Consider the following 27,200-nt stretch of genomic DNA (forward strand, 5'->3'; position numbering starts at 1 on the left):
TGGCATGCAGAATGTCGGTCTTAATGACTCTGCCCCATTGTGTGTAATGTAAGACAGGACTGGTGAGACATGCTTCTTGTAAGCACTCCCTAAATGAGATTTTCCAAACTGAAGAACCCCAACTTGGAGATGATATTACACCATTTTGTTATAATAAACATTCTAAATATATACGATTAATTTCAAAATGATGTTTGTTATGGCAAGCATATGTTCTATAATAAAGCCAAAATTTACATAGCTGACCACAAACTGTTGCCCAACCTAACGAAAAACCTCTTGTCTATGCTATGCAGTTACATTCTTCTTTTGGACATAGATATATTGGGGACCTCAATATTATTCCTGGTTCTATCGTCATTTTTCAATTAAAGAAACATTCCAGAAAAAAAATGAAATGCCACCATTATTTAGAATCTAGGTGTCCACATCAACCACAAATTATGTTCTCATTATAACCTCACGGGTCGCGTGAAGAGGTTGACATTGACCAGTTTATGGACCTGTACAGGACAACTGCTTCATGAGAACTGGGTTTATCAGCTGGAGAAAAGCTTTAAATAATGAAATACTCTAAGTTATTGAATAGTGTGATCTGCTGTCTGATAAATACCTGCCAGATAGATCAGAGATGTTCTAGATCTATATTTTATTGATGAACACAAAAAAATGATAAGTGACAACCATAGATAAATAGCTCCAAGTCACTAGATATTACCCCAAAAACTACAGTGCCAAACAAATGTTGAAGTTACTTGCAGGCTGCATTAAATATGAAGCTCATATAGACAATTATAGCTGATGTATTCTGTTTATTTAATGTATTCCGTATTCTCAGAAAGACAGCTGGTGATAGGCTCATTATCATATGTCTACACTCCCTGGCTTTGCCTGGCTAAGCTGAAGGCGAGGAGACACTTACTGCAAGAAAACAGGTGGCTGTAAAGTAAGAAATCCGTATATACACAGCATCTCTTCAGGTATCCTCCTGTACAGATCTATGTGAACCCCAATCTATGGCTAATATTGCATATACAGTCAGTATAATCTACTATTTTATTAGCTTTTTATCCTTTTTACTTTGGTCATAGAACCATGCGTATTGTAGGAAAATATCGGTAGCAACGCAAAAACCATCAAGAAGCCGTCATCAGCCGTCCTTCAGTTCATGTACACATTACTAGGCAATGCTTATTAACACCAACATAAGTAGACTGACATTAAGGGTTTGCTCCACAAGAAGTGTAGTTTAGCCCAATAAGGATAAGGAGCAGATGTACCATAATGTAACTATAACCTATGCAGCTTTACAGGGGCCCGACAGGTAAAGGGGCCCGACAGGTAAAGGGGTCCAATGTTGGAATTATGATGGGTCTATTTTCAATTAAATTGCATGGAGGCATTAATTAATGGTCAGTGAGGGATTTTCTGGAGAGCCATGAAGAAGTTGCCTAATGACTAGCACCTCTCTGATTTCATTAGCAATTGCAAAACTAGGAGCCCATATGCTGTTCAAACAGGGACTCTTTAAAGTCAGTTCCAGCTCTGGGAAAAATTAAAAAAAGTAAAACCAAACCTAATGATAATATATGAAAGATACCAAATGTTACATTTGTAGGGATATTTTAAAGTAGATGATCACTGTCTACCCATTCAACTTCTCCCAATAACTGGTTATAATGAAAAAAGGATTCTTAAAAGGTTTTCTGGTCTTCTGATACAAGTCTATAGTAACTATCTGACTGCAAACTTCATAAGCTTCACAGCATGTAGCGTGCACACTGTCAGGACTCTCCAATATTGTCGGCCAAATTTCAACTGGACGTTGATGTTCCTGATTTCTCTCAAATCAAGTGAACTGAGCACATCTAGATGGCACATGATGAATGCAAATTGTATTCTTACAGTCTTTCGATTGCACGCTCTCACCTACAATACTGTTAATCCTAACAGTGTGCGCACCACACACTGTCAGTATTCTGAAGTCTGCAGTCAGATAGAATGACTGAAGACTTTAATCAGAAGACCGAACAACCACTTTAACGCTGGGAAAGAGATTTGCTTCTACCAAATGATATAATTAACTAAAATGTGACAGAATTTTTATACGTTTTCTGAAATTTCGAAAAAGAAAATGTGCTTAGTGGCACCTCTTTATACTAATGCTTTTATTCTGATGAAGCGTCATATGACTCACATTGAGTTGTTAGGCAGCAGAGCTATTATTTCTATAAAGAAAATGTCAGGCCTTTATCTACTGGAATATAATTAATTGTTTGGCAGCAAATGAGACTGCGCTGTTGTCGCTGCCGGTGAGACACAGAATGAAAATCTATAGCCCAGGCCGTCATAATCACTGCTCAGCAACTGGTCGGTAATAGCTGTCACGCTAATAAATGTAATTTGTACAATAAGATACCAAATGCTTTGAGAGATCCACATCATCAATTAATGAATGTTATACACAACTTATATTGTGTACAATAATGTACAGCTTATTGCCCGAGAGACCATCGCTATGTAGATACTATAAATCTTCCCAAAAAAATAATGTACAACCTAAAATCCCTTTTAAACGGACATTTAGAATATGATGGAGGAGCTCGGTTGTCACATGCCAACGTTACGATGCAATGCATATACTATATGTATAAGAGATACACAATCATATGGGAAAGTGGATTGGCCTGATGTTCCATAAATCTACAAAGAGATAAGTTAGATTACCACTATTAAGAACAATGGGAATGGGAAACTCGTTACGTAGTTGATGTTCGCAATAGTTGACAGTTGTCATCGGAGAAATGAGGCAAAGATGTGATCCATAAAGCGTAGCCACAAAAGCTGGAGTTTGGATTGGTAGAGTTTGTTCAATATAGTTGTCAATCAGAAAGTCAGGGCAGGCAACAGACCTAGATACCAGTAGGGATGATAACGGATAGCAAACTTCCAAGTAACACCATAGCACAAATCGGCCACTACTAGAACTTTATTCCTCAGACAGGGAGCCCTGGTGGTCCTGGCTCTCTAAAGTAGTGCCAGAAGAAAAGTAGCAAACTCAGCAAGAGGAAGCAGTTGGGGTCACAGGACCACAGAAGGTGGGCCGGTAAGGAAAAGGCTGAGGGCAGAGTGGTAGAGTAGCAGCAGTCTGGAAATCATAGGCAATGGCAGAAGGGGCAGATGAAGAATGAATTGCAAATTAAAGGGAACCTGTCACCCCCAAAATTGCTGGTGAGGTAAGCCCACCGGCATCAGGGGCTTATCTACAGCATTCTGTAATGCTGTAGATAAGCCCCCAATGTTACCTGAAAGAGGAGAAAAAGATGTTAGATTATACTCACGGCTCTGGCGCAGGCGTACTTTGTCTGCCCTCAAAGGTCAGAGAGAGGAAAGGTCAAAGAGTCCCTCAACAGGGCAGACAAAGTACGCCTGCGCCGGAGCCGTGGCTGAAGATCAGAAGAGGACGTCTTGGAATGAAGATGGGAGGCGCCGCAGCGGACCAGAGACGCCCATCCGACCGGACCAGCAGCAGGACCGCCCCTGGGTGAGTATAATCTAACGTCTTTTTCTCATCTTTCAGGTAACATCGGGGGCTTATCTACAGCATTACAGAATACTGTAGATAAGCCCCTGGAGCCGGTGGGCTTACCTCACCCGCGATTTTGGGGGTGACAGGTTCCCTTTAAAGATAAAGCATACAGAGGTGAAAACTGATGAAAACGCAAGGATGGTTACCCTTTAAAAGTAAAGAAGAGTTCAGAATTGTTCAGACACTATTCTAAAGGGAAAAAAAAACAGAAGAAAAATAAGCTACAGCTCTTTGGAAATAACCTTCACTGTACCTGTCCTTGGGTATTGTTAAAACTTGGAGACTATCAAGCATTAAAAGCATATGAGAGGACCCGAGAGTAGTTTTAATTTATAAAGAATCTGCTTTAAAGATAAAAAAAAAAATCAAATATATAAAGAGATCAGACTAGAGATAATGTATGTGTAAATGTACTGTATGTGGAAAAAATAGATTAATTTAGAGTAAAAGAGAGGGAGAAGAAGCGAGAAAGGAGGAAAAGAGGTGTGAAATGGGGGAGGAAAAGAGAGGAAAAGGAAGGAAAATCGAGAGGGAGGGCAAGCAAGAGTGAGGGTTAGCGAGAGAGGGGAAACAAGAGAGGATGAGAGGGAGAGCAGGAAAGCGAACAAGAGGGAGGAGAGGACTAAAAGGAGATGGGAAGATGAAATAAGGGGAGAAGAGACAGAGAAAGGGGGAGGTGGGGACGAGAAGGAGGGAGAAAGAGGACGAAAGCGGGCAGAAAGAGGCCGAGAGGGGGAAGAGAGAGAACCCACTAGCAACAAATGTTAAACTATGTATCTGTGCAAGTGGTTTTGACCAAACCAAATCTTTACCTTAAGACATGCCAAAATTAAGCCGCCTGCCTAGCCTTCAGAGGGCCTTAATCAAATAAGTCCACTTAGATAATCCAATAATTCACTTTGCGGTAAGAGTTTTCTTGTTGGAATGTTTTAGTGAATGCAGTAATTATAGGTCACTTAATTTCTGTTTCGTCTATGCATCCTAGAAATAGTAATTTCAAATAAAAAAATGATGCATTTTGGGAAGTAAAAGGCAGTTTTGCTTTGGTGACAGCATTTTAAAATTAGTAAGTACTTGATTCAGGATTTCTAAGGAACATAAAATTCATGCTAAGCGTTTTACGACAAAGCTTTGGATATACTAAACAAAAGCAATGTAATAATAATGAACTGCTAAATCTGTCATATTAAGAAGATGAGCAATCAAAACTTTTGTTTTAATAAAAAAAAGGAAAAACAATCATTTTGTGCACTTGTATACAACTAACCAATTCATTTGTCACTTTTGATTAAATGTTATACAGTGGGGAAAAAAAGTATTTAGTCAGCCACCAATTGTGCAAGTTCTCCCACTTAAAAAGATGAGAGAGGCCTGTAATTGACATCACCAGTAGACCACAATTATGAGAGTCAAAATGAGTAAAACAAATCCAGAAAATCACCTTATCTGATTTGGCAAGATTTATTTGGCAAATTATGGTGGAAAATAAGTATTTGGTCATTAACAAAAGTTCATCTCAATATTTTGTTATATATCCTTTGTTGGCAATGTCAGAGGTCAAACCTTTTCTGTAAGTCTTCAAAAGGTTGGCACACGCTGTTGGTGGTATGTTGGCCCATTCCTCCATGCAGATCTAGAGCAGTGATGTTTTGGGCCTGTCGCTGGGCAACACGGACTTTCAACTCCCTCAAAAGGTTTTTTTATGGGGATGAGATCTGGAGACTGGCTAGGCCACTCCAGGACCTTCATATGCTTCTTACGAAGCCACTCCTTTGTTGCCCTGGCGGTGTGCTTGGGATCATTATCATGCTGAAAGACCCATCCACCCTTCATCTTCAATGCCCTTGCTGATGAAAGGAGGTTTGCACTCAAATCTCACAATACATGGCCCCATTCATTCTTTCATGTACACAGATCAGTCTTCCTGGTCCCTTTTCAGAGAAACAGCCCAAAAACAAGATGTTGCCACCCTCATGCTTCACAGTAGGCATGGTGTTCTTTAGATGCAACTCAGCAGTTTGTCTCCGCCAAACATGACGAGTTTTGTTTCTACCAAGCAGCTGTACTTTGGTTCATCACACCAAATGACATTCTCCCAATACTCTTCTGGATAATCCAAATGCTCACTAGCAAAACTTCAGACAGGCCCGGACATGTAATGGCTTAAGCAGGGGGACATGTCTGGAACTGCAGGATCTGAGTCCCTGGCAGCGTAGTGTGTTAATGATGGTAGCCTTTGTTACAGTGGTCCCAGCTCTATGCAGGTCATTCACTAGGTCCCCCCATGTGGTTCTAGGATTTTTGCTCACTGTTCTGGTGCTCATTTTGACCCCACGGGGTGAGATCTTATGTGGAGCCCCAGATCGAGGGAGATTATCAGTGGTCTTGTATGTCTTCCATTTTCTTAATATTGCTCCCACAGTTTATTTCATCACACCAAGCTGCTTGCCTATTGCATATTCAGTGTTCCCAGCCTGGTACAGGGCTACAATTTTGTTTTTGGTGGCCTTCGACAGCTCTTTGGTCTTCACCATAGTGGAGTTTGGAGTGTGACTGTTTGAGGTTGTGGACAGGTGTCTTTTATACTGATAACAAGCTCAAACAGGTGCCATTACTACAGGTAATGAGTGGAGGACAGAGGAGCCTCTTAAAGAAGAAGTTACTGAGAGAGCCATAAATCTTTCATGTTTTCATGTTTTTAGTTGACCAAATACTTATTTTCCACCATATTTTGAAAAAGAAATCTTGCCAAATCATACAAGGTGATTTTCTGGATTTGTTTTCTCATTTTGACTCTCATAGCTGTGGTCTACCTATGATGTCAATTAGAGGTCTCTTTTTAATTGGGAGAACTTGCACAATTGGTGGCTGACTAAATACTTTTTTTCCCCACTGTATGTCCTGGCACAATTATGTGATTTGAATAGTTCTTAGTGTATTAAAAGTGCACAGCAACTAAAGTGCATAGCACCTAAGTTGGAACGATTTCTTCAGACATCGAATGGACTGGCGAGTGACAGGATTGATTATTGCCCCATTTTAATTACTCGTAGGAATGGTCTGTTGAGGGCAGAGCAAAGTACTGCAGTGCGCAGGCGCCGGGCCTCTCTGACCTTTCCGGCGCCTGCGCCCTGCAGTACTTTCCTCTGCCCTCAAGAGGGCAGACAAAGTATGCCTGTGCCGGAGCCACAGCGTGAAGACCAGAAGAGGACATCATGGAATGAAGATGGGAGGCGCCGGAGCGGACCTGAGACACCCATTTGACCAGACCGCAGCGGGACCGCCCCTGGGTGAGTATAATCTAACCTCTTTTTCTCCTCTTTCAGGTAACATCGGTGGCTTATCCACAGCATTACAGAATGCTGTAGATAAGCCCCTGATGACGGTAAGCTTACCTCACCATCAATTTTGGGGGTGACACGTTCCCTTTAAATTACGTCGGATTAATGCGAGGTACATAATGGATAATTCCAATGGGCAATAAGGACAGTTTTTCCTTTTCTGATCACAAAGACATTTTCTTTTAAAACTTAACTTTTTAAGGATTTTTTTTTTCACAAGGAGATGCAGTCTTTTTCTATGTCTCCTGGATGGAAAACATTATACAGCAGTACCTGTGTGGCTGTGAATCCAGCACTGAAGTAATATACAGTTTCTAAAAGCTACCGCACAATCTGCCTGTGTCTGCCTGGTTTCTCACTGTGCTGAAAGCATCTGAAGCCTCCTACCCATCCCTTGCTTATAGACTTCAAAATGCTTTATAACCTGATACCTCACTTTTCTGGCAGTCCATCTTGTTTTAGCCAAGGTGGATTTGAGCCCTTTTTTCGCTTCAGATAACGATGTTGATAAGCAAGGCTGAAAGGATGAATTGGCTCATAAATGGAGACAGAAGTTGATTTCTCTAGTAAGCTACTGGATGTTAAAATGTTTCTTAAATTCACCTGTACTACTGACTTATGCAAAATATGTTGAAATGACAGTGACCATTTAACAGAATTAACACTTTTTACATTATGTTAATTCCACCTGTCTCAAATTGGCTCAGACACACTTTAGTATCTCTGATCTGATCTGCTATCCTCCTTGTATTCTGACCTCGGAACGTTACCTGACTAAGCTTTTGTCTCTTCCTTCTGTTTACTACATACCCTTTTGGTTTCTAACCTTGGACTCCTTGACTACTCTGACTCACGGCTCTCGACTTTTACTTTCGATAGAGCAGCGTGGGGATTTGTTTGTTTTTTGGTTAGGTGAGATGATTTTTTCATTGATACCAATTTGGAGTAGATATCACATTTGGATTAATTTTTACTTACATTTTTTGTAAGGTGTGGTGGCTGAAAAAAAGTAATTCTGGTGTTTCGATTTGTTTTTGTCTTTATGGTGTTTTCATAGCCACCACGTATCAGGCACTGGCTGTATCAACTCAGCCAGGAATGGTTTTGACTCTGAAACGCTGTGGTGTCTCAGAAAAAAAACATACTTTAAAAGCTGCATATAGGCAGAGGCCTGTCAATCCAGGGCTGTGGGTGGGGAGAAGCGTACCGTCTGTCGTATGGCTTGGTCCTCAAGCCTAATGTGCAAACAAAATGTGCCTAATGCATGCTGCCCAATCCATCATCTGTCAAATTCTCTTTAAGTATTTTTATATTTTGATACAATGGACTTATATGGATGCTAATATAGCAAATATCGATTCATATTTGCATTATGAATTTGTATCTTTACATATAATATTTTTTTATTTTTTCTTTCTCATTTATCTCTCTTTTTTTTAATTTTTTTCCCCTCTGCGCACTTATACCTGTCATCCTTTGATTTCTTTTTCTATATAATATAGTACTACTTGGACCCATTTTTTTTTCCTTTTACCAAATCAAGTTAGATTGGTAAACCATTTTTTTAAGAATCTGTGAAATTACACATCATAAGTAAATACAGTATGTGTCCTTTCTTAACCTGACATATCCCAAAACGTTTGATGCGAGAAACACAAAAAAATACAAAATATAAATATATATATATATATACATATATATATATGTATATATATATATATATATATTTATATATATATATATATATATATATATAGCCAACAGATGCCTCAGTAATGTGTTGGCATTCCATGATTTTTTTAGACACTGTTCAGAAAGAATCCAGTTGGCATCCCTGATGGCTAGGCTTCAAAAGAGTGCCAAGATGGCAGCCATGTGGGCTTTTAGTAAGTCCCCAGCTGGCATGGTGAACCATCCGCACATTAATGTTTCATTAAATGCTGGTTAGTGTGCCTTCATTTCGTCTAGTTATTATTAAAATGTCACTATCAGAGATTGAGAGCATCTAAATTGTTAAAAAGCAGCAATTGGTGCGAGCTCCGTTCGCTGCTGGTAGAGACACATTAGCTGTGTGCCACAGTTTGCATATGCCGCTTGTGATGCAGGCTTATTTCCTGAGTCCCTATCATACATGTAGACCCCAGCAAACTGGTACATCCATTATCCCAATGGATCTGTGGAGGATTTGCTGCCCACCACCGATTCCTTCTGTCTTGAGTTTGGTTATGGCTGTCTTTGGCACTCTTTCATCTGTACCTCTAAAGACAACCCAATCATGCCATGCTATTTGCCCAGTCAGACATTCCCTTATTCTCCATTCACCTCCCTCAGAAGTCAATTGCGTCATCTTTGCTGGCCTTGCCAGATTTATGTAGTTTTGGCGTTTACCAATGCTCCGTCTCTTTCACAGCATCGTCACAACCTGATTCCAACCAAATCCCACTAAGGACAACATCTGCAAGGAGTTTGTATGTTCTCCCTGTGTTTGTGTGGGTTTCCTCCGGGTACACCGGTTTCCTCCCACTTTCCAGAGACATACTGATAGGGAATATAGATTGTGAGTCCCAATGTCTGTAAAGTGCTGTGGAATTAATGACGCTATATAAGTGAGAAAATAAATAAAAAATAAATGTAGGGCACAACAGATATGAGTCCTTAAAGGGACACTGTCACCTGACTTTGGAGGGAACAATCTTCAGCCATGGAGGCGGGGTTTTGGGGTTTTTGATTCACCCTTTCCTTACCCGCTGGCTGCATGCTGGCTGCAATATTGGATTGAAGTTCATTCTCTGTCCTCCATAGTACACACCTGCGCAAGGCAACATTGCCTTGTGCAGGCATGTACTACGGAGGATGGAGAAAGAACTTCAATCCAATATTGTGGCCAGCATGCAGCCAGCGGGTAAGGAAAGGGTGAATCAAACACCCAAAATCCTCGCCTCCATGGCTGAAGATTGTTCCCTCCAAATTCAGGTGACAGTGTCCCTTTAAGTGTTCTATAAGGTGAATGGCTTTTCATTTTAGCATAAGGACTCTCATGACATTGAAGACCCTCGATGAGGGTTGTAAGTTTGTGTATTTTGGACAAAATAGCATCTAAAACCTAAAAAAAACACTATTTGTCACACTGGTATGATGAAACCAGGCTCAGTAGTGTTAGTGGAGGCAAATACAGTGTGTGCAATCTTAAGTTGTATTTTCAAATGTATTGGACAGTCCACCTGTTCTAATAGTATTGGCGTGAGCAACGCCAAGTGTGACTGGCACCTTACACACGCCATGTGCATCTACAATACTGAGCATCCACCCTCCCCTCCCCCATGCATAATAGGTATGTGACTGGTTGCTCATCAGTATTTTGTACTTGTGCTACCTCCATTATATACCAATGTGTCCTGTTTCAATCATATAGTGAACTGGTACTTTAACCATGTATTGGTACGCATTGCCTCTTTCAATGATATCTTGTGAATTTCATGACCTTTTCAGGGAATTGTAAGTCCATTGATAGGTACTGAGATATTCCTCTCGATTCTCTTTTTTTCACAGGTGGAGGTTTCAACAACTCAGTGAATCTTTTATGTTTCTTTTATGTAAAATAAGATTACTGGTTTCCTATAGAGCTAAGTTCACCCATAAAAGAAATGTACAGGTGTACAACCGTTACCTCTTGCTGCTAATAGGCAGCAAATCTCAAGGTCCCACTGTGCATCCTTTCCTGCAAAAACACGACATTCACGCAATTACAAGAACAGGTAAATGTCAGCAATTGAGAGATTAGCTATCTTCAACATAAAGAAATTTTATGAAGGACACATGGACCAATTATTTTCCTTAATACTAAAACATATATATTAGATTGGTGGACAAATTTATTTTAACCAACGGTGACGTTATACATCATCAGTACATATCTGTCCTTTCTTAACCTGACACATCCCAAGATGTTTGTTGCGTGAATATAAAAAAAACACATGAAACATGGAAACAAAAGTCCAACAGATGCCTGAACAGATGTCATGCTTCAGTCATTTTTCTCCCATACGCTTCTGTATTAAAAAGAATGCATGCATTTTATGTATTTTATTTTTACAGGATGGCCGCAGAGGATATTTTTGAGGTTCATTTGTCACCCATAAGTTCCATTATTATAAAATGATATGTTTAGCATACACCGTTTTTTAGTAGGTAGCCAATTGGATGTTGGCCTCTCTATGTATTACTAGAGTCTTGAATGAAGATGTGAATACTTTTCTGCCCAATGATGACAGAAGTATTCTGGGAGTGACACCTTTATTGGCTAACCAGAAAATAATATGTTTGCAGCTTTCAGAGCACAGTGGCTCCTTCTTCAGGCAAGATTACAGATAGATTGTAATCTTGCCTGAAGAAGGAGCCTCTGTGCTCTGAAAGCTTGCAAACATATTATTTTCTGGTTAGCCAATAAAGGTGTCACTCCCAGAATACTTCTGTCATCATTGGGCAGAAAAGTATTCACATCGATTTTTCTGGCTAACACGGTACCACAATCACAATACAATAGAGTCTTGAATGAATGCAGAGAGACTTCTTTAGGTCTACACAGAAAACACTATAGTATTCAGGTAATCAGCAAGCAAGTCATATGATATAACAATGGGCGCTAATGGAGCTGATAATTTGGCAATAACACGCCTGTTAAGAGTGACCTGCACTATCTTATACTTTATGAAGTGTAAAAATAAAAGCAAAAAAAAAACATTCTTGGAGTGCTTGACATGCGGCATTGTACAGCATAGCCCACGTATGAAATCAGACTTTAACAGCTAAGAAATATTCACAAAAAGTATCATGGTGGTGTTTTCAAAGAGCATAGTTAAAAAGCAGCCAAACGGCTAGAACTAAAAAAAAATGAAAAAGACCTGTATTGTTTATGACTTGCATAAATTAATTTGTAAAGAATTTCTTGATATCAGAAATGTACACTTCCCTACTTAAAAGTCTCTTCTGTACCTCCCCCTCCCTGTTTCCATACACATAAGTCTGTACAGTAAGATTAGAATCCAGCTCCTGACCTTGATGGAGAGAGACAGAGACTCAAAGAGATTGTGCTGCTGTTTTATAGCAAGTGTTTAGGTCAACCGAGCGCTGGATTCACAGCTACACTGAACAGTACTGCAATATAATGTCCTGCATTCTGCTACAGAGACATAGAGAAGAGAAGATCCTGCTCCCCTATGTGTGACTTGTATGGAGACATCCAAGCAGATATGCTGGAATAAATGAATAGAAATAAAGAATACAGGAAAGGAACACTGGCTAAAATGCAGGATACAAGTCATATATTGGTCAAAATAATGTTATCTATCTTTTACACACCCTTGGCAAGCTATTCTAGAAAATAATCCAAAAAATGTAGGTACACGACTATCTACTAAAGGTAGATTTTTTTTTTTTAAATTACCAAGAATATGAATTATACAAGTATTACAGAATACTAATCAATGCTTAATTTAGTACTCTGTAATATTTTCCACTGACTTTTTTTACATTATGATAATGCTACAAGAAGTAGTTCTGATTTGAAAGTTCTCATTTAATAAATTATTATTATTTGTTGGATATGTAAAAATCTGGTACTAATGAGCTCCAAAAAGCCAAGATTGGTCAATAATGTAATAACGGGATAGGCAATTGCTAAATAATGGCACAGGTCAGCACCATGAATAACAGAGAGGATGCAGAATAATCAGTTCATCTCTTTTTTAATGGGGGGTCATCACCTACCCACAGCAGGCCTTATGCCTTTTTATGTGGGTTCAACCAAGATGTTCGGATTAGTAACTAGTGATAAATCGGAGACCGGAGGCATTAAATTGTGAACAATTAGCGTCTATCATAAACTTCATTGACTCTTCACAATCGCACAGCTACCACAGGATGTCAGTGTTGTAGAAATCACAAGATCTGTAAATCTCCGTTCTTGGCATTTTAGGCAATGGAGGATATACTAAGTGTAGAAGACAAAGCCTTAATGTTTTCCGTGGTACAAGCTTATATTTAGCAAATGAGGAAAATAGAGTCAAATGGTAAAAAACGTAAAAAACATTCCTATTGACAGTATATACAGTATATGCTGTAGGTACACAAAGGTAATGCACAATACACAAACAACACCGTGTCAAATAGAGGAAACAGCAACAGATACAGCAAAGCCACCGGGTTGATCGTGACATTTGGGGATCATTGATGACATATTAAATTGTATTATGGGATTTGGGAATCTTACATATAATAAGTAAACAATACGTCAACATGGCCACCAAAAAACACGACTGCTTTTCCTGAAGCATCATGATGTCTGTATGTTAATTTTTCTATTTTTTTTTTATTTTTATTTTTTATCTTCCCACTGCATTTTTTTTACATTGATCATTTTCCAAAATCTGATGAATGAAGTCTAAACATATTGCAAAACACCTGCAGGAAGCAGGTTATCCTAAGCAAGACTCCCTCTAATTTCATGCACAAAGACATGGAAAAACAAGTCAGCATAAAAAAAACAGCATTCATTTATCGTAAGTAGGTCAGGTCTAATGAGAGAAGTGCAACAACACAGATGAAAATTTGGCAAATAAAAACCCACTGACCAGTTGGCATAATTCCCTAACGGCTACTAAATATAATCATTTAAAGACAAAAAAATAATAAAATCTGCAAAGCTGATTATTAAACAACAGCGCCAATTCTGCAGGACCGGATCTCGTGCCTCGGATTGTTGCTCGTGGCAGTAAACAAACATACAGGACGGCGATAGGACCATAATAACGGTATAGTAACACACAATAGACAAACATATACAGCGCTACGTCTATTCTAACCATGGCGAAGAACAGGGACTAATCATGTTCACCCCTCTAGCTCTATGGAAATCTGTTTCCCAATTCTTGTGCTCCATTGAATCATGGAATTAATGGCTACATTGACTTCTTTGTGAGCCCAGGCTAACTATACATATTGTCAGCGTCTGTTGCACAGTTCACTCTGAGGTCCTAATTTTTCCCAGCAAGGCAAGCGTGAAAGGGTAAAAAAAAAAAAAATGAAGATTAGTGTTCTTCAGATGGGAACAGGTTCCCAGCCGTCTCCGTAGCCTTCGTTGCCCGGCCATGTATGTTGCCAAGAACATGCACATTGCAGAAAATGAAGAATAAGAGGGTTTTGCTAATCCAAGGCAAGAGGATATGTAGTAATCACATAAACACATTACCTTTCTGTGTCTGTCCTTCTTCCATGTTTTCCTCCATGTCCACCTCTCTCTCTTGCTGGAAGGGAACTAATGAAGAGCTGTAATGAGATGTGGCTACAGTGTATATGTGGTTGTCACCTACAGCAGCAGCGGAGCCCTGGGTGCTGCACACACTCCCTCACTGCCTGCCTTTTGCTTGGAGACAGCCTGTCAAGTGGAATTTCATTCAAATTACTCTTCCATGAAGATTATCAATTCCTCTGCTCAAAGCTTCCCATTGTACACCAGCACTAGCAGGTCCTGCAACCGCCTCTCATTCACTCCTCTATGGGAAGCTCAGTTTCCCTGTCTCCGGCTACAATTGCACATACAGCCTAGAAGCTAAGGGGTTGTTGTATTCTGAGCCTGAAATTGGGAACAGGCTGCAGTGAGAACAGATGAAGGGGCGTAGCTCGCGCAGAAAACAGACCACCAACTGCAAATACCCCCTACTTGCTGGCAAAAGTGGAAAAGCCCAAATGTCTGTGGGCTCTGTCTGCTGCAGTAGGGGCCGCTCTCCCAATTAGACCCATTACATATGACACGCTTTGCTGGTTCTATGTGTTGCCTTTATTGATCACGATGCTATTTACAGCCCTCGCTTTGCATTGCACAGAGATGGGAGAAGGGAATAATAGGTGTGCGGCACAAACATGGTGTCACGGGGATGGCGACATAGGCTGGCACACTTATTCCATACATACGTCGCTGGCAGGCACATTCGGGATGGAAGGACGGATTCCTTTGTCTACACACCACAGGGAAGCATATATAGCGGCAGAGCCATTTTGAGGGAGATTTTGGAAGCTTGACGGTCTGATTTGTAATGCAAATCACACTCCGCAGTCTGAGAACTGCATCTTGTGTCTGCGTCCGAGTGACAAGCTTTTCATTTTCACATTTCGGGCAATGTAGAATGGTATAATGGCCAACAACGCTTCGGCTTGTTTTTAGCACGTAAGAAAAAAAAACAGCGTCCTCGATGTACACTGAAACTGAATGCCTTCCATTACGTAGATGGGGGCACAAAAATCATCAATATTGCCTTCACGAGACGCAACATTCGGGATCTAGTCACATTGACGCACAAAAGCAAGAGAATCCCGAGGATTTACAAGACATTTTCTAAGGCAATCCAGCCATCAGCAGATTCGGAGAGATCCGTCATGCATTAATTAACACTGTATGGAACATCATCCAGACAGATGTTATGTGACAATAGTATTCTGTTTGTTCTTCTTTATTGCTGCCGTGGAAAATATTTAGAAAATATGTTTTTTTCCGTTCTAGTTGAAAAGAATCCTGGGAGGCGTCTCACGGAGACCCTGGTTAGTTCAGGGGCCATCTTTAGCTTTAGCCCTTTTAGGGATCATTTTATCTTCAACTTGTTTGGCTGTTCACAACAACAGTCATTTTGACCAGGGGTGCACAAACGTTTACATGCCACTGTACATAAGGTAATAGGATATTAGAGATGGGAATACTCCTTTAAGTGAAAAGCAACCCCCGACAAGCAAGAATTCTACTGGTGTCAGCTGGATATTACAGTTGACAACCTCTTGCATCGGTCGTGATCGGTTTTAACACTGATTTTGCCCATTTAATCCCCTAGTTACCACTTTCAATTGCAACGGCAGTGACTAGATGGTTAACAGAGGGAGAGGGCTCCTGATAGTTGCCATGACAGGCCAAGGCCAAGAGATGGTCTTGAGGTACGGTGGCCTGTTAGGCCCTGCTATAAATATGTTCTGACAGTGTGAAACTAACATATCATGCACTGCAGTACAGAAATAGTGCAGAGCGTGAGATCAGCATTCAATGTTAAAAATATTCAAGGTCCATAGTGTGAAAGTGCTTTTTTTGCACTTGTTTTCTGCAGGTGTTCACACCAAAATAGGCAAATACTGCTCTGATTATCGTGATTTTTATTAATTTTGTCCTTTATTTGATACATTTTTGGTGCAGATACACAGCTCTGGCAAAAATTAAGAGACCACTGCAAAATGTTCAGTTTGTCTGATTTTTCTCTTTATAGGTATATTTTTGAGTAAAATGTAAAAAGTTCATGTATTCTATAAACGTCTGACAACATGTCTCTGAATTTCCAAGCAATAAATGTTGTATTTTTTACTTTTATAGGATCGGGTCGGGTTTCACGAAACCCGACTTTTTCAAAAGTCGGGTCGAGTGAAATCGGCCGATCCTATAAAAAAGTCGGGGTCGGGGTCGGCCGAAACACGAAACCCAATGCAGCGCATTGGGTTTCCAATGGTTCCCAGGGTCTGAAGGAGAGGAAACTCTCCTTCAGGCCCTGGGATCCATATTTAAGTGTAAAATAAAGAATTAAAATAAAAAATATTGCTATACTCACCCTCTGACGCGCCCTGGTACTAACCGGCAGCCGCAGCCTTTCTTCCTTAGAATCAGCGCGTGAAGGGCCTTAGATGACTTCGCGGCTTGTGATTGGTCGCGCGGTGAGTATATTCCTATTAGGTATATACTCACCCTCGGACGCGCCCTGCTTCTTTCCGGCAGCCTTCCTTCCTAAGAATCAGCGCTTGAAGGACCTTCGGTGACGTCGCGGCTTGTGATTGGTCGCGCGAGCGGTCACATGGGCGGTCGCGCGACCAATCACAAGCCGCGACGTAATCTAAGGCCCTTCACACGCTGATTCTAAGGAAGGAAGGCTGCCGGTTAGTACCAGGGCGCGTCAGAGGGTGAGTATAGCAATATTTTTTATTTTAATTCTTTATTTTACACTTAAATATGGATTCCGATACCGATTTCAGATATTGCAAACATATCGGAACTCGGTATCGATTCAGAAGATCGCCGACCTCATGGCCGACCCCACACAGGGGTCGGGTCGGGTTTCATGAAACACGACTTTGCCAAAAGTCGGAGACTTCTGAAAATGGCCGACCCGTTTCGCTCAACCCTAGTTACTAATGCCAGCCTGCAGTGAGCACCCCCCTGTGGTCGGCGCTCATAGCACATCTGCATTTCTGCTGCACAGCAGCGATCTGATGGCAAAAGTTAAAAAAAAGTTTTAAAAAATGTGAAAAAATAAAAAATATATAAAAGTTTAAATCACCCCCCCCCCCTTTGGCCCCATTCAAAATAAATCAATAAAAAAAAAAAATCAAACCTACACATATTTGGTATCGCCACGCTCAGAATCGCCCGATCTATCAATAAAAAAAAAGGATTAACCTTTGCCAGAATTCAAATTGCCAGAATAACGTTTTTTAACAACGGACCATCAAAAAAACGTATCCGCACCAAAATGCTATCATTAAAAACGCCAGCTCAGCATGCAAAAAATAAGCCCCCACCCGACCCCAGATCATGAAAAAAGGAGATGCTATGGGTATCGGAAAATGGCGCAATTTTTTTTTTTTTAGCAAAGTTTGGAATTTTTTTCACTACTTAGATAAAAGAGAACCTAGACATGTTTGGTGTCTATGAACTTGTAATGACCTGAAGAATCATAGTGGCTGGTCAGTTTTAGCATTTAGTGAACCTAGTAAAAAAGCCAATCAAAAAACAAGTGTGGGATTGCAGGTTTTTTGCAATTTCACCACACTTGGAATTTTTATCCCGTTTTCCAGTACACGACATGCTAAAACCAATGATGTTGTTCAAAAGTACAACTTGTTTTGCAAAAAATGAGCCCTCACATGGTCATATTGACCGAAAAATAAAATAAGTTATGGCTCTGGGAAGAAGGGGAGCAAAAAACGAACATGGAAAAACGGAAAATCCCAAGGTCATGAAGGGGTTAAAAAGCATTGAATATGCATGTGAAAATACACCAGCACTTTTTTACATGCATTTTTTTCAGCGTTGTCTTTATAAGCACAATGCGTAGGAGTTTTCATGAAATTACAACCACTTTGCTTAGACAGTTAAATGCAAAATATTTTATGCACAAGAAAAAACATAATATTTGCGCTACAAAGGAACATGTCCTAAGGCTCAGCTCACATTTATCCCCTGCTGTACATTGAGCACTCAACTCGGGGTTTGCGTCTAAATCCCCAAACCAGTGTAATTTACACAAAACATCAGACAGAAGCATTCACAATAATGAGGCAGTTGGAGTCACCTTAGGATCTATCTATCCTCTGTTCCAGCAGTGTTTATCTTTTTTAGCCTCTTTTTGGTGCACAAAAGTGTGGTCAAACACAGTTGAGTGTCTGCTTTAAAAGACGGGGAACACTTCCAGAACACAGATCAAATGGGGTCCAAAATGCCTCCCTAACTCATTATAGTGAATGGTTCCATTGGGAATACAGTTTGAATCACCTTTTTTGGAGATTTAAACAGAAATTTTTACAAAAGTTCTCAATGTAGAGCACACGATAAAATGTGAATCCAGCCTTAAAGTGATCAAAATATGTTATGTACCCCAAAAAGCTACGACTGAAATTTTCAATTCAACAAGCCCCAAATCAGGTCTGTCTTCTATCAAGACAAAAAAAGTGGATTTCCATATTACTGGTAGAACAAAGGCTCTTCAAACATGACATGACTGCTCCCAAAATAAAATCCAGTGAATCAATGGGTCTAGTTGCCAAAATAGGTTCATTTTTAGTTTTCTGATCTTTCACCTCTACAAGCTCTGAAAAAGGCAACTTCAAACTATCCCAGTGAAATCTGTGGTCCAAAATTTAAATGGCACTCTTTCCTTTTGAGTTCTGCTGTATGGCCAAACAGTAGTTTATGATGACATATGATATGGGGCATTACCGTTATTGGGAGAAATTTTATCTTGTGAAAATAAAAAAATTGCAGCGAATATAACATTTTAGTGCTAAAAATGGATACATTTATTTTCATAGCCCTATGTTATAAAATTCTGTGAGGCATATATATGTTCAAAACACTCACTAAACCCCTACATGAATTCCTTGAGCAGTGTAGTTTCCAAAATGGGGTCACTTATGGAGATTATTTGCTGCTCTGGCAGCTCCATTAATGGTGACCACAGTATTTTAAAACAAAATCTGAGCTTCAAAAGCTAGTAGCAAACTAAACAGATTCTAACAGTACCTCCCCTTTAACAAAGATCCGCCGGATCCTCTAGGCCAGGCCTTATTCGAAAATCTCCTGTGAAAAGCTTTAGTTAACCTTGAGGCTGAGACGTCCACAGCTTTCACCCATGAATTGTCCTTTGGACCGAAACCCTTCCAGGACACAAGATACTGTAACCCTCCTCTTTGCCACCTGGAATCAAGAATGTGTGAAATCTCAAACTCACAGTCCTCATCAATTGGAGGAGCAGACTGCATAGCCACCTTATCTGGCATGTCAACTTTCTTCAGCAAAGATACATGAAAAACTGAATTAATTTTCCAGGATGAAGGAATGTCTAATCTCACCGCTGCAGAGTTGACAATCTGAACCACTTTGAAGAGTCCTACAAACTTAGGCCCCAACTTTTTAGAATGAATCTTCAAATGCAGATTCCTAGAGGACAACCAAACCATGTTCCCAACAACAAAACTTGCCTCCCTTCTTCTCTTGTCAAAATATTTCTTAGACCTCCTATTAGCCTGTTTAAGATTATTGTGCACACTGGTCCAAACCTTTTCCAAATTTCCTGAAAAACTCTCCTCCTCAGGCACCGCCGCCCCAATCCTAGAAAAAGGACCGAAAGATGGATGCTTCCCAGTACAACAAAAGAAAGGGGAACACCCAGCCGAAGAAGATGTATGATTATTGAGAGAAAATTCAGCTAATGGTAGATATTCCGACCACATTTCCTGATTGTCCGCTACACAACATCTCAAAAACTGATCAACGTCCTGGTTCTTCCTCTCGGTCTGTCCATTGGACTCCGGATGATACCCCGACGAAAATGACAAATGAACCTTACGTCTGTCACAAAAAGCACGCCAAAAGCGAGCCACAAACTGTGGTCCCCTATCGGAGATACAGTAATGTCCGTGGGAACACCATGTAGCCTGACAATCTCTTTCACAAATGCCCTAGCAAGGGTCTTACTGCAGTGTAATTTATTGAATGGGACCAGATGACACATCTTACTAAACCGGTCCACAACAACCCAGATGACAGAAAAACCCTCAGAGACCGGCAGGTCGGTGATAAAATCCATTGCAAGATGCGTCCATGCAGAACTAGGAACATCTAACGGGCAAAGCAACCCTGCCACCGGAGCGTGAGAAGCCTTAGACCTAGCGAACACGGTACACTGATGCACCCACTTGACAATTTCTCTTAGCAACCCCGGTCCCGACCAATCGACATTCTTGTTTCGGCAATCCCTGGATGACCTGCCAAACGAGACTCAAGACATTCCGTAAACAAAGGTCTCCTCAGGGCTTTAGGCACAAATAATTTCCCATACGGAGTTTTAGTTGGTGCCGCATACTGTGCTTTAAGAATGCTATTTTCCAACTCAGAACCTAATGCTGCCACAACCACCCCTCTCTGCAGAATAGATTCCGCCTTTTCCGTGTTAACCACTGGGGAGAAACTACGAGACAAAGCATCAGCTTTAATATTCTTTGTCCAAGGGATACATGTCACAGAGAAATGGAACCAGGCAAAAAACAATGCCCACCTAGCTTGATGGGCATTCAAATGTTTAGGAGCATCCTGGTAGATCAGATTCTTATGATCAGTAAAGACTTGTATAGGATGTCTGGCGCCCTCCAAAAAATGTCACCAATGCTCAAACGCAAGCTTAATAGCCAGCAATTCTCAGTTCCCAACATCATAGTTGAGATACACCTTCGAAAATTTCTTAGAAAAGAACGCACAGGGTGCACCCCATCCTCTCCTTCCTGTGACAGAACAGCCACCACTCCTACTGATGAGGCATCCACCTGTACCAGAAAGGGCTTAGTCTCATCTTTCTCGATCAAAACAGCAGCAGAGCTAAACCTCTCCTTGAGATGCTCAAAAGCCTTGACAGCCTCAGGGGACCATTGGTCAGTATTGGAACCCTTCTTAGTCAGATCAGTAAAAGGTTTTGCGATAACAGAAAAATTCTTTATGAATTTTCAATAATAATTAGCAAACCCCAAGAATCTATGAATCGACTTCAAGCATTCAGGTCTAGGCCACTCCAATACCGCCTGAACCTTCACCGGGTCCATCTCAAGACCATCACTGGATATAGAGTACCCCAAAAAAATAATTTTCTGTACTGCAAACTCGCATTTCTCCAGTTTAGCAAAGAGTGTGTTTTCTCTCAGAATCTGCAGAACCTCGTGGACTCTCTGCCAATGCGACTCCAGATAGGGCGAGTAGATCAAAATATCATCCAAATAAACATAAACACTCATATCGATCAACGGCCTCAGAATGTCGTTAATGAAATTTTGAAAGAACGCCGGAGCATTTGTAAGGCCAAAAGAAATTACTAGACATTCAAAATGACCTTCCGGGGTATTAAAGGCTGTCTTCCATGTATCGCCTTCTTATACCTCATGGAGATCGATCTTAGAGAACCATTTGGCTCCAACTAATTGGTTAAACAAATCTGGAGTTAGTGGCAAGGGCTAAGGATTGCGCACAGTGATCTTATTAATCTCCCTGAAATCCAAACAGAGCCTAAGACCCCTATCTTTTTTTTTTACAAAAAAGAATCCCACAGCCACAGGGGATTTAGAGGGTCTTATATGACGTGCAGCAAGTCTAGTCTACAGGTAATCCTTTAGGGCCTCCCTCTCAGGAATCATCAGATTAAATAAATAACTCTTAGGGAGAGTAGCACCTGGGACGAACTCAATAGCGCAATCATAATCCCTATGAGGTGGTAGAGCTTGTGACTCCACCTCTGAAAATACTTTCCAGAATTCCTGAATGGCTTCAGGTTGCTCACTTTTCACAACAGCAGCAATGTGTACATCACAACATTTTCCATAACACTCCTGACCCCAGGATCTTATCGTACTTGATGACCATTCCAGTACAGGATTGTGCATCTTTAACCAGGTTAACCCCAGAACAACTGGAAAAGGCAATTTATCAAGTACAAACAAATCTAAAGATTCCTGGTGTTCCATATTCACAGTGAGTGGAAACCCGGTGACCTTTCGAGAAACGCACCCATGCTCTGGAGGAGTGTTGTCAATCGCCACTACAGGAAAAGTGCATGTTAAAGGTATAGAATCAATCTTACACTTTTCTAGAAATTGTTGATCAATCAAATTAAGTGCAGAATCACAGTCCACCATCACTTGAAAATCAATCGAATGACCACGACAGGTAGAACTACCAGGAAAAGAAACTCCTGCAGACCGTAAAAATGCAAAACGAACAGGAGGGATACTCAGATTGACCTTTTTTTTTCTTTCTTTATGCGAAAGTCGCATCTATATATATAATTGTCTAAGGTCCACTTCCGTCTGTCTGTCACGGAAATCCCCCATCACTGATTGGCCGGCTGGGCGCGACCAATCAGAGACAGGCACTGTCCGGCCGCGAATTGGTCCCTTCCTACTCCCCTCCAGTCAGTGCCCCCTCCATACTACTCTCCAGTCAGCGCCCACATAGCGTTTTAGCAGTCCGTTAAATGGACTGCATTACACCGCGGCATAATGCGGTGAAATGCAGTCCATTAACGCTGCCATTAACCCTGTTACCGGGTGCATCGCCACTAGCGATGTGCCGTCATTCTGTGACGGACCAGGAAACGCTGCCTGCAGCATTTCCGGGTCCGTCACCACTTTTGGCAAGTGTGACCAACTTTTTACTATTTATGCTGCTTATGCCTCATCAATAGTGTTGCGCATTCCGATACCGCAAGTATCGGGTATCGGCCGATACTTGCGGTATCGGAATTCCGATACCGAGTTCCGATACTTTTGTGGTACCGGGAATCGGCATCGGATCCATATTAATGTGTAAAATAAAGAATTAAAATAAAAAATATTGATATACTTACCTCTCCGGAGGCCCCTGGACATCACCGCTGGTAACCGGCAGCCTTCTTTGCTTAAAATGAGCGCGTTTAGAGCCTTCCATGACGTCACGGCTTCTGATTGGTCGCGTGCCGCTCATGTGACCGCCACGCGACCAATCACAAGCCGCGATGTCATTCTCAGGCCCTAAACTCCTCATTCTAGGAATTTAGGACCTGAGAATGAAGTCGCGGCTTGTGATTGGTCGCGTGGCAGTCACATGAGCGGCATGCGACCAATCAGAAGCTGTGACATCATGGAAGGCCCTAAACGCGCTCATTTTAAGCAAAGAAGGTTGCCGGTTACCAGCGGTGATGTCCAGGGGCCTCCGGAGAGGTAAGTATATCAATATTTTTTATTTTAATTCTTTATTTTACACATTAATATTGATCCCAGGGCCTGAAGGAGAGTTTCCTCTCCTTCAGACTCTGGGAACCATCAGGATACCTTCCGATACTTGGTGTCCCATTGACTTGTATTGGTCTCGGGTATCGGTATCGGCGATATCCGATACTTTTCGGGTATCGGCCGATACTATCCGATACCGATACTTTCAAGTATCGTACGGTATCGCTCAACACTACTCATCAATAGTAAAAACATATAATGTTAAAAATAATAATAAAAAAAAAATCATGATATTCTTACCTTCCGGCATCCCCGGCAGCTTTTCCCGCTACTTACTATGCTCCGGTCCCAGTAATGCTTTGTGGTAATGACCCAGATGATGTAGCAGTCTCGCTAGATCGCTACATCATCACGAGTTATTGCCGCAAAGCATCACTGGGAACGGACCTGGTGGGAGCATCGCTAAAGGCCTGGGCTGGATCCGGGGGCCGCCGGAAGGTGAGTATATAACTTTTTTTTATTTTAATTCTTTTTTAACAGTGATATGGTGCCCACACTGCTATATACTACGTGGCTGTGCTATATACTACATGGCTGAGCTATATACTACATGGGCTGTATTATATGCTACGTTGGCTGTTATATGCTACGTGGGCTGTGTTATATGCTTTGTGGGCTGTGTTATATGCTATGTGGGATGTGCTATATACTATGTGGCTGTGCAATATACTACGTGGCTGTGCAATATACTACGTGGCTGTGCAATATACCATGTGGCTGTGTTATATACTACGTGGCTATGTTATATACTACGTTGCTGTGCTACATACTATGTGGGCTGTGTTGTGAATTCCGCTCTTGGGCTCCCTCCGGTGGTTGTAAGTGGCACTTTTGTGAGTTCTGCTCTTGGGCTCCCTCTTGTGGTTTCTAGTGGTATGGCTGCTCCTTGGAGTTAGCTGTCATCAGCTGCCTCCACTTATCGTCTCTTCTGCTCGGCTATTTAGGTCTGGCTCTTTCTTCAGCCAGTGCCACTTGTAAATGGTTTCTGGTTGGATTCACATCTCTTTGGATTTCCCTGTTTTCCTGACCAGTTCTGCAAAGCTAAGTTCTTGCTTGCTCTGTTCTGTTCACAGATTGTGGACTTATCCGTTCAGTGCTTTCTATGTTTGTCCAGCTTATCAGTATGAATTAATTCTGTCTTGCTGGAAGCTCTGGGATGCAGATTTACCCTCCACACCTTTAGTCAGGTGTGGAGATTTTTGTAAACTCTGCGTGGATTTTTGTAGTGTTTTATACTGACCGCACAGTATTCCATCCTGTCCTATCTATCAAGCTAGACTGGCCTCCTGTGCTCATCCTGGTTTCATTCTGTGTATGTCTTTTCCCTCTCCACTCACAGTCATTATTTGTGGGGGGCTAATCTATCCTTTGGGGATTTTCTCTGAGGCAAGATAGTTTTCCTGCTTCTATCTTTAGGGGTAGTTAGCTCTTGGGCTGTGACGAGATGCCTAGGGAGAGTTAGGAGCATTCCACGGCTACTTCTAGTGTTGTGTTGAGCTTAGGGACTGCGGTCAGTACAGTTACCACTTCCTTCAGAGCTCGTTCCATGTTGCTCCTAAACCACCGCATCATAACAGTACAAGTGGCCAAAAATGAATTAAATGCAGCTCAAAAGAAGGAAAAGAAAGTTCTGAACCATTTTTTTTTCTGTGCTCTAGTTTATCTCTTTTTTCCTCTTGATATCTGGGTGGTTCAGGATATATGCTCTGGCATGGATGTTCAGGGTTTGTTTTCTCATGTGGATCAACTTGCTGCAAGAGTACAGAATATTCAAGATTATGTTGTCCAGACTCCGGTTTTAGAGCCTAGAATTCCTACTCCTGATTTTTTTTTTGGGGACAGATCCAAGGTTTTGAACTTTAAAAATAACTGCAAATTGTTTTTTGCTTTGAAACACTGTTCTTCTGGTGATCCCATTCAGCAAGTAAAAATCATCATACCCTTGCTGCGTGGTGACCCTCAAGACTGGGCTTTTTCTCTTGAAAAAGGGGATCCGGCATTATTGAATGTAGACGCATTTTTTCAAGCGCTCGGATTATTGTATGACGAACCTAATTCTGTGGATCATGCAGAAAAAACCCTGTTGGCCTTGTGTCAAGGTCAGGAAGCGGCAGAATTATACTGCCAGAAATTTAGAAAATGGTCTGTGCTCACTAAATGGAATGAGGAGGCCCTGGCTGCTATTTTCAGAAATGGTCTTTCTGAAGCCCTTAACCCCTTAATCCTATATGACGTACTATCCTGTCCAGGTGACCTGGGACTTAATTCCCAGTGACGGGATAGTACGTCATATGCGATCGGCCGCGCTCACGGGGGGAGCGCGGCCGATCGCGGCCGGGTGTCAGCTGACTATCGCAGCTGACATCCGTCACTATGTGCCAGGAGCGGTCATGGACCGCTCCCGGCACATTAACCCCCGGCACACCGCGATCAAACATGATCGCGATGTGCCAGCGGTACAGGGAAGCATCGCGCAGGGAGGGGGCTCCCTGCGTGCTTCCCTGAGACGATCGGTACACGGTGATGTACTCACCGTGTACCGAGTGTCTTCTCCCTGCAGTCCCCGGATCCAAAATGGCCGCGGGGCTGCATCCGGGTCCTGCAGGGAGCACTTCCGGGTCGCCTGCAGCCCTGTAAGCCTGCAGCGATGTCAGTGAGATCGCCGATCTTACAGAGTGCTGTGCAAACTGTAAGATCGGCGATCTGTGATGTCCCCCCCTGGGACAAAGTAAAAAAGTAAAAAAAAAAAAATTTCCACATGTGTAAGAAAAAAAAAAAAAAATTACTAAATAAATAAATAAATAAATAAATATTATTCCCATAAATACATTTCTTTCTCTAAAAAAAAACCAAAAAAACAATAAAAGTGTACATATTTAGTATTGCCGCGTCCGTAACGACCCGACCTATAAAACTGTCCCACTAGTTAACCCCTTCAGTGAACACCGTAAGAAAAAAAAAAAACGAGCCAAAAAACAAAGCTTTATTATCATACCGCTGAACAAAATGTAGAATAACACGCGATCAAAAAGATGGATATAAATAACCATGATACCGCTGAAAACGTCATCTTGTCCCGCAAAAAACGAGCTGCCACAAAGCATAATAAGCAAAAAAATAAAAAAGTTATAGTCCTGAGAATAAAGCGATGCCAAAATAATTATTTTTTCTATAAAATAGCTTTTATCGTATAAAAGCGCCAAAACATAAAAAAAATAATATAAGTGAGGTATCACTGTAATCGTACTGACCCGACGAATAAAACTGCTTCATCCACTTTACCAAACGCGGAACGGTATAAACGCCTCCCCCAAAAGAAATTCATGAATAGCTGATTTTTGGTTATTCTGCCTCACAAAAATCGGAATAAAAAGTGATCAAAAACTGTCACATGTCCAAAAATGTTACCAATAAAAACGGCAACTCGTCCCGCAAAAAACAAGACCTCACATGACTGTGTGGACTAAAATATGGAAAAATTATAGGTCTCAAAATGTGGAGACGCAAAAACTTTTTTGCTATAAAAAAAGCGTATTTTAGTGTGTGACGGCTGCCAATCATAAAAATCCGATATAAAAAACGCTATAAAAGTAAATCAAACCCCCCTTCATCACCCCCTTAGTTAGGGAAAAATAATAAAATTTAAAAAATGTATTTATTTC

At 41.2% G+C, this 27,200-nt stretch overlaps 1 protein-coding gene across 2 annotated transcripts in view; it reads right to left on the reverse strand.

The window, feature by feature from the left end:
- Window positions 1-27,200, reverse strand: part of GPM6A (glycoprotein M6A) — a 571,936-nt gene that overhangs the window by 300,556 nt on the left and 244,180 nt on the right. Inside the window, exon 1 of one of the 2 annotated variants that reach the window (XM_069744251.1) lies at window positions 14,177-15,357. The exons of the other annotated variant lie outside the window; for it this stretch is intronic. Within the exon in view, the coding sequence (XP_069600352.1) occupies window positions 14,177-14,213 (37 nt within the window). The 5' untranslated portion in view covers window positions 14,214-15,357. Of the gene's footprint in view, window positions 1-14,176; window positions 15,358-27,200 lie in introns of those variants that run through there. 2 annotated transcript variants of the gene reach the window in all.

Source organism: Ranitomeya imitator, chromosome 1 (genome assembly GCF_032444005.1).
Source record: "Ranitomeya imitator isolate aRanImi1 chromosome 1, aRanImi1.pri, whole genome shotgun sequence".
Taxonomy (NCBI): domain Eukaryota; kingdom Metazoa; phylum Chordata; class Amphibia; order Anura; family Dendrobatidae; genus Ranitomeya; species Ranitomeya imitator.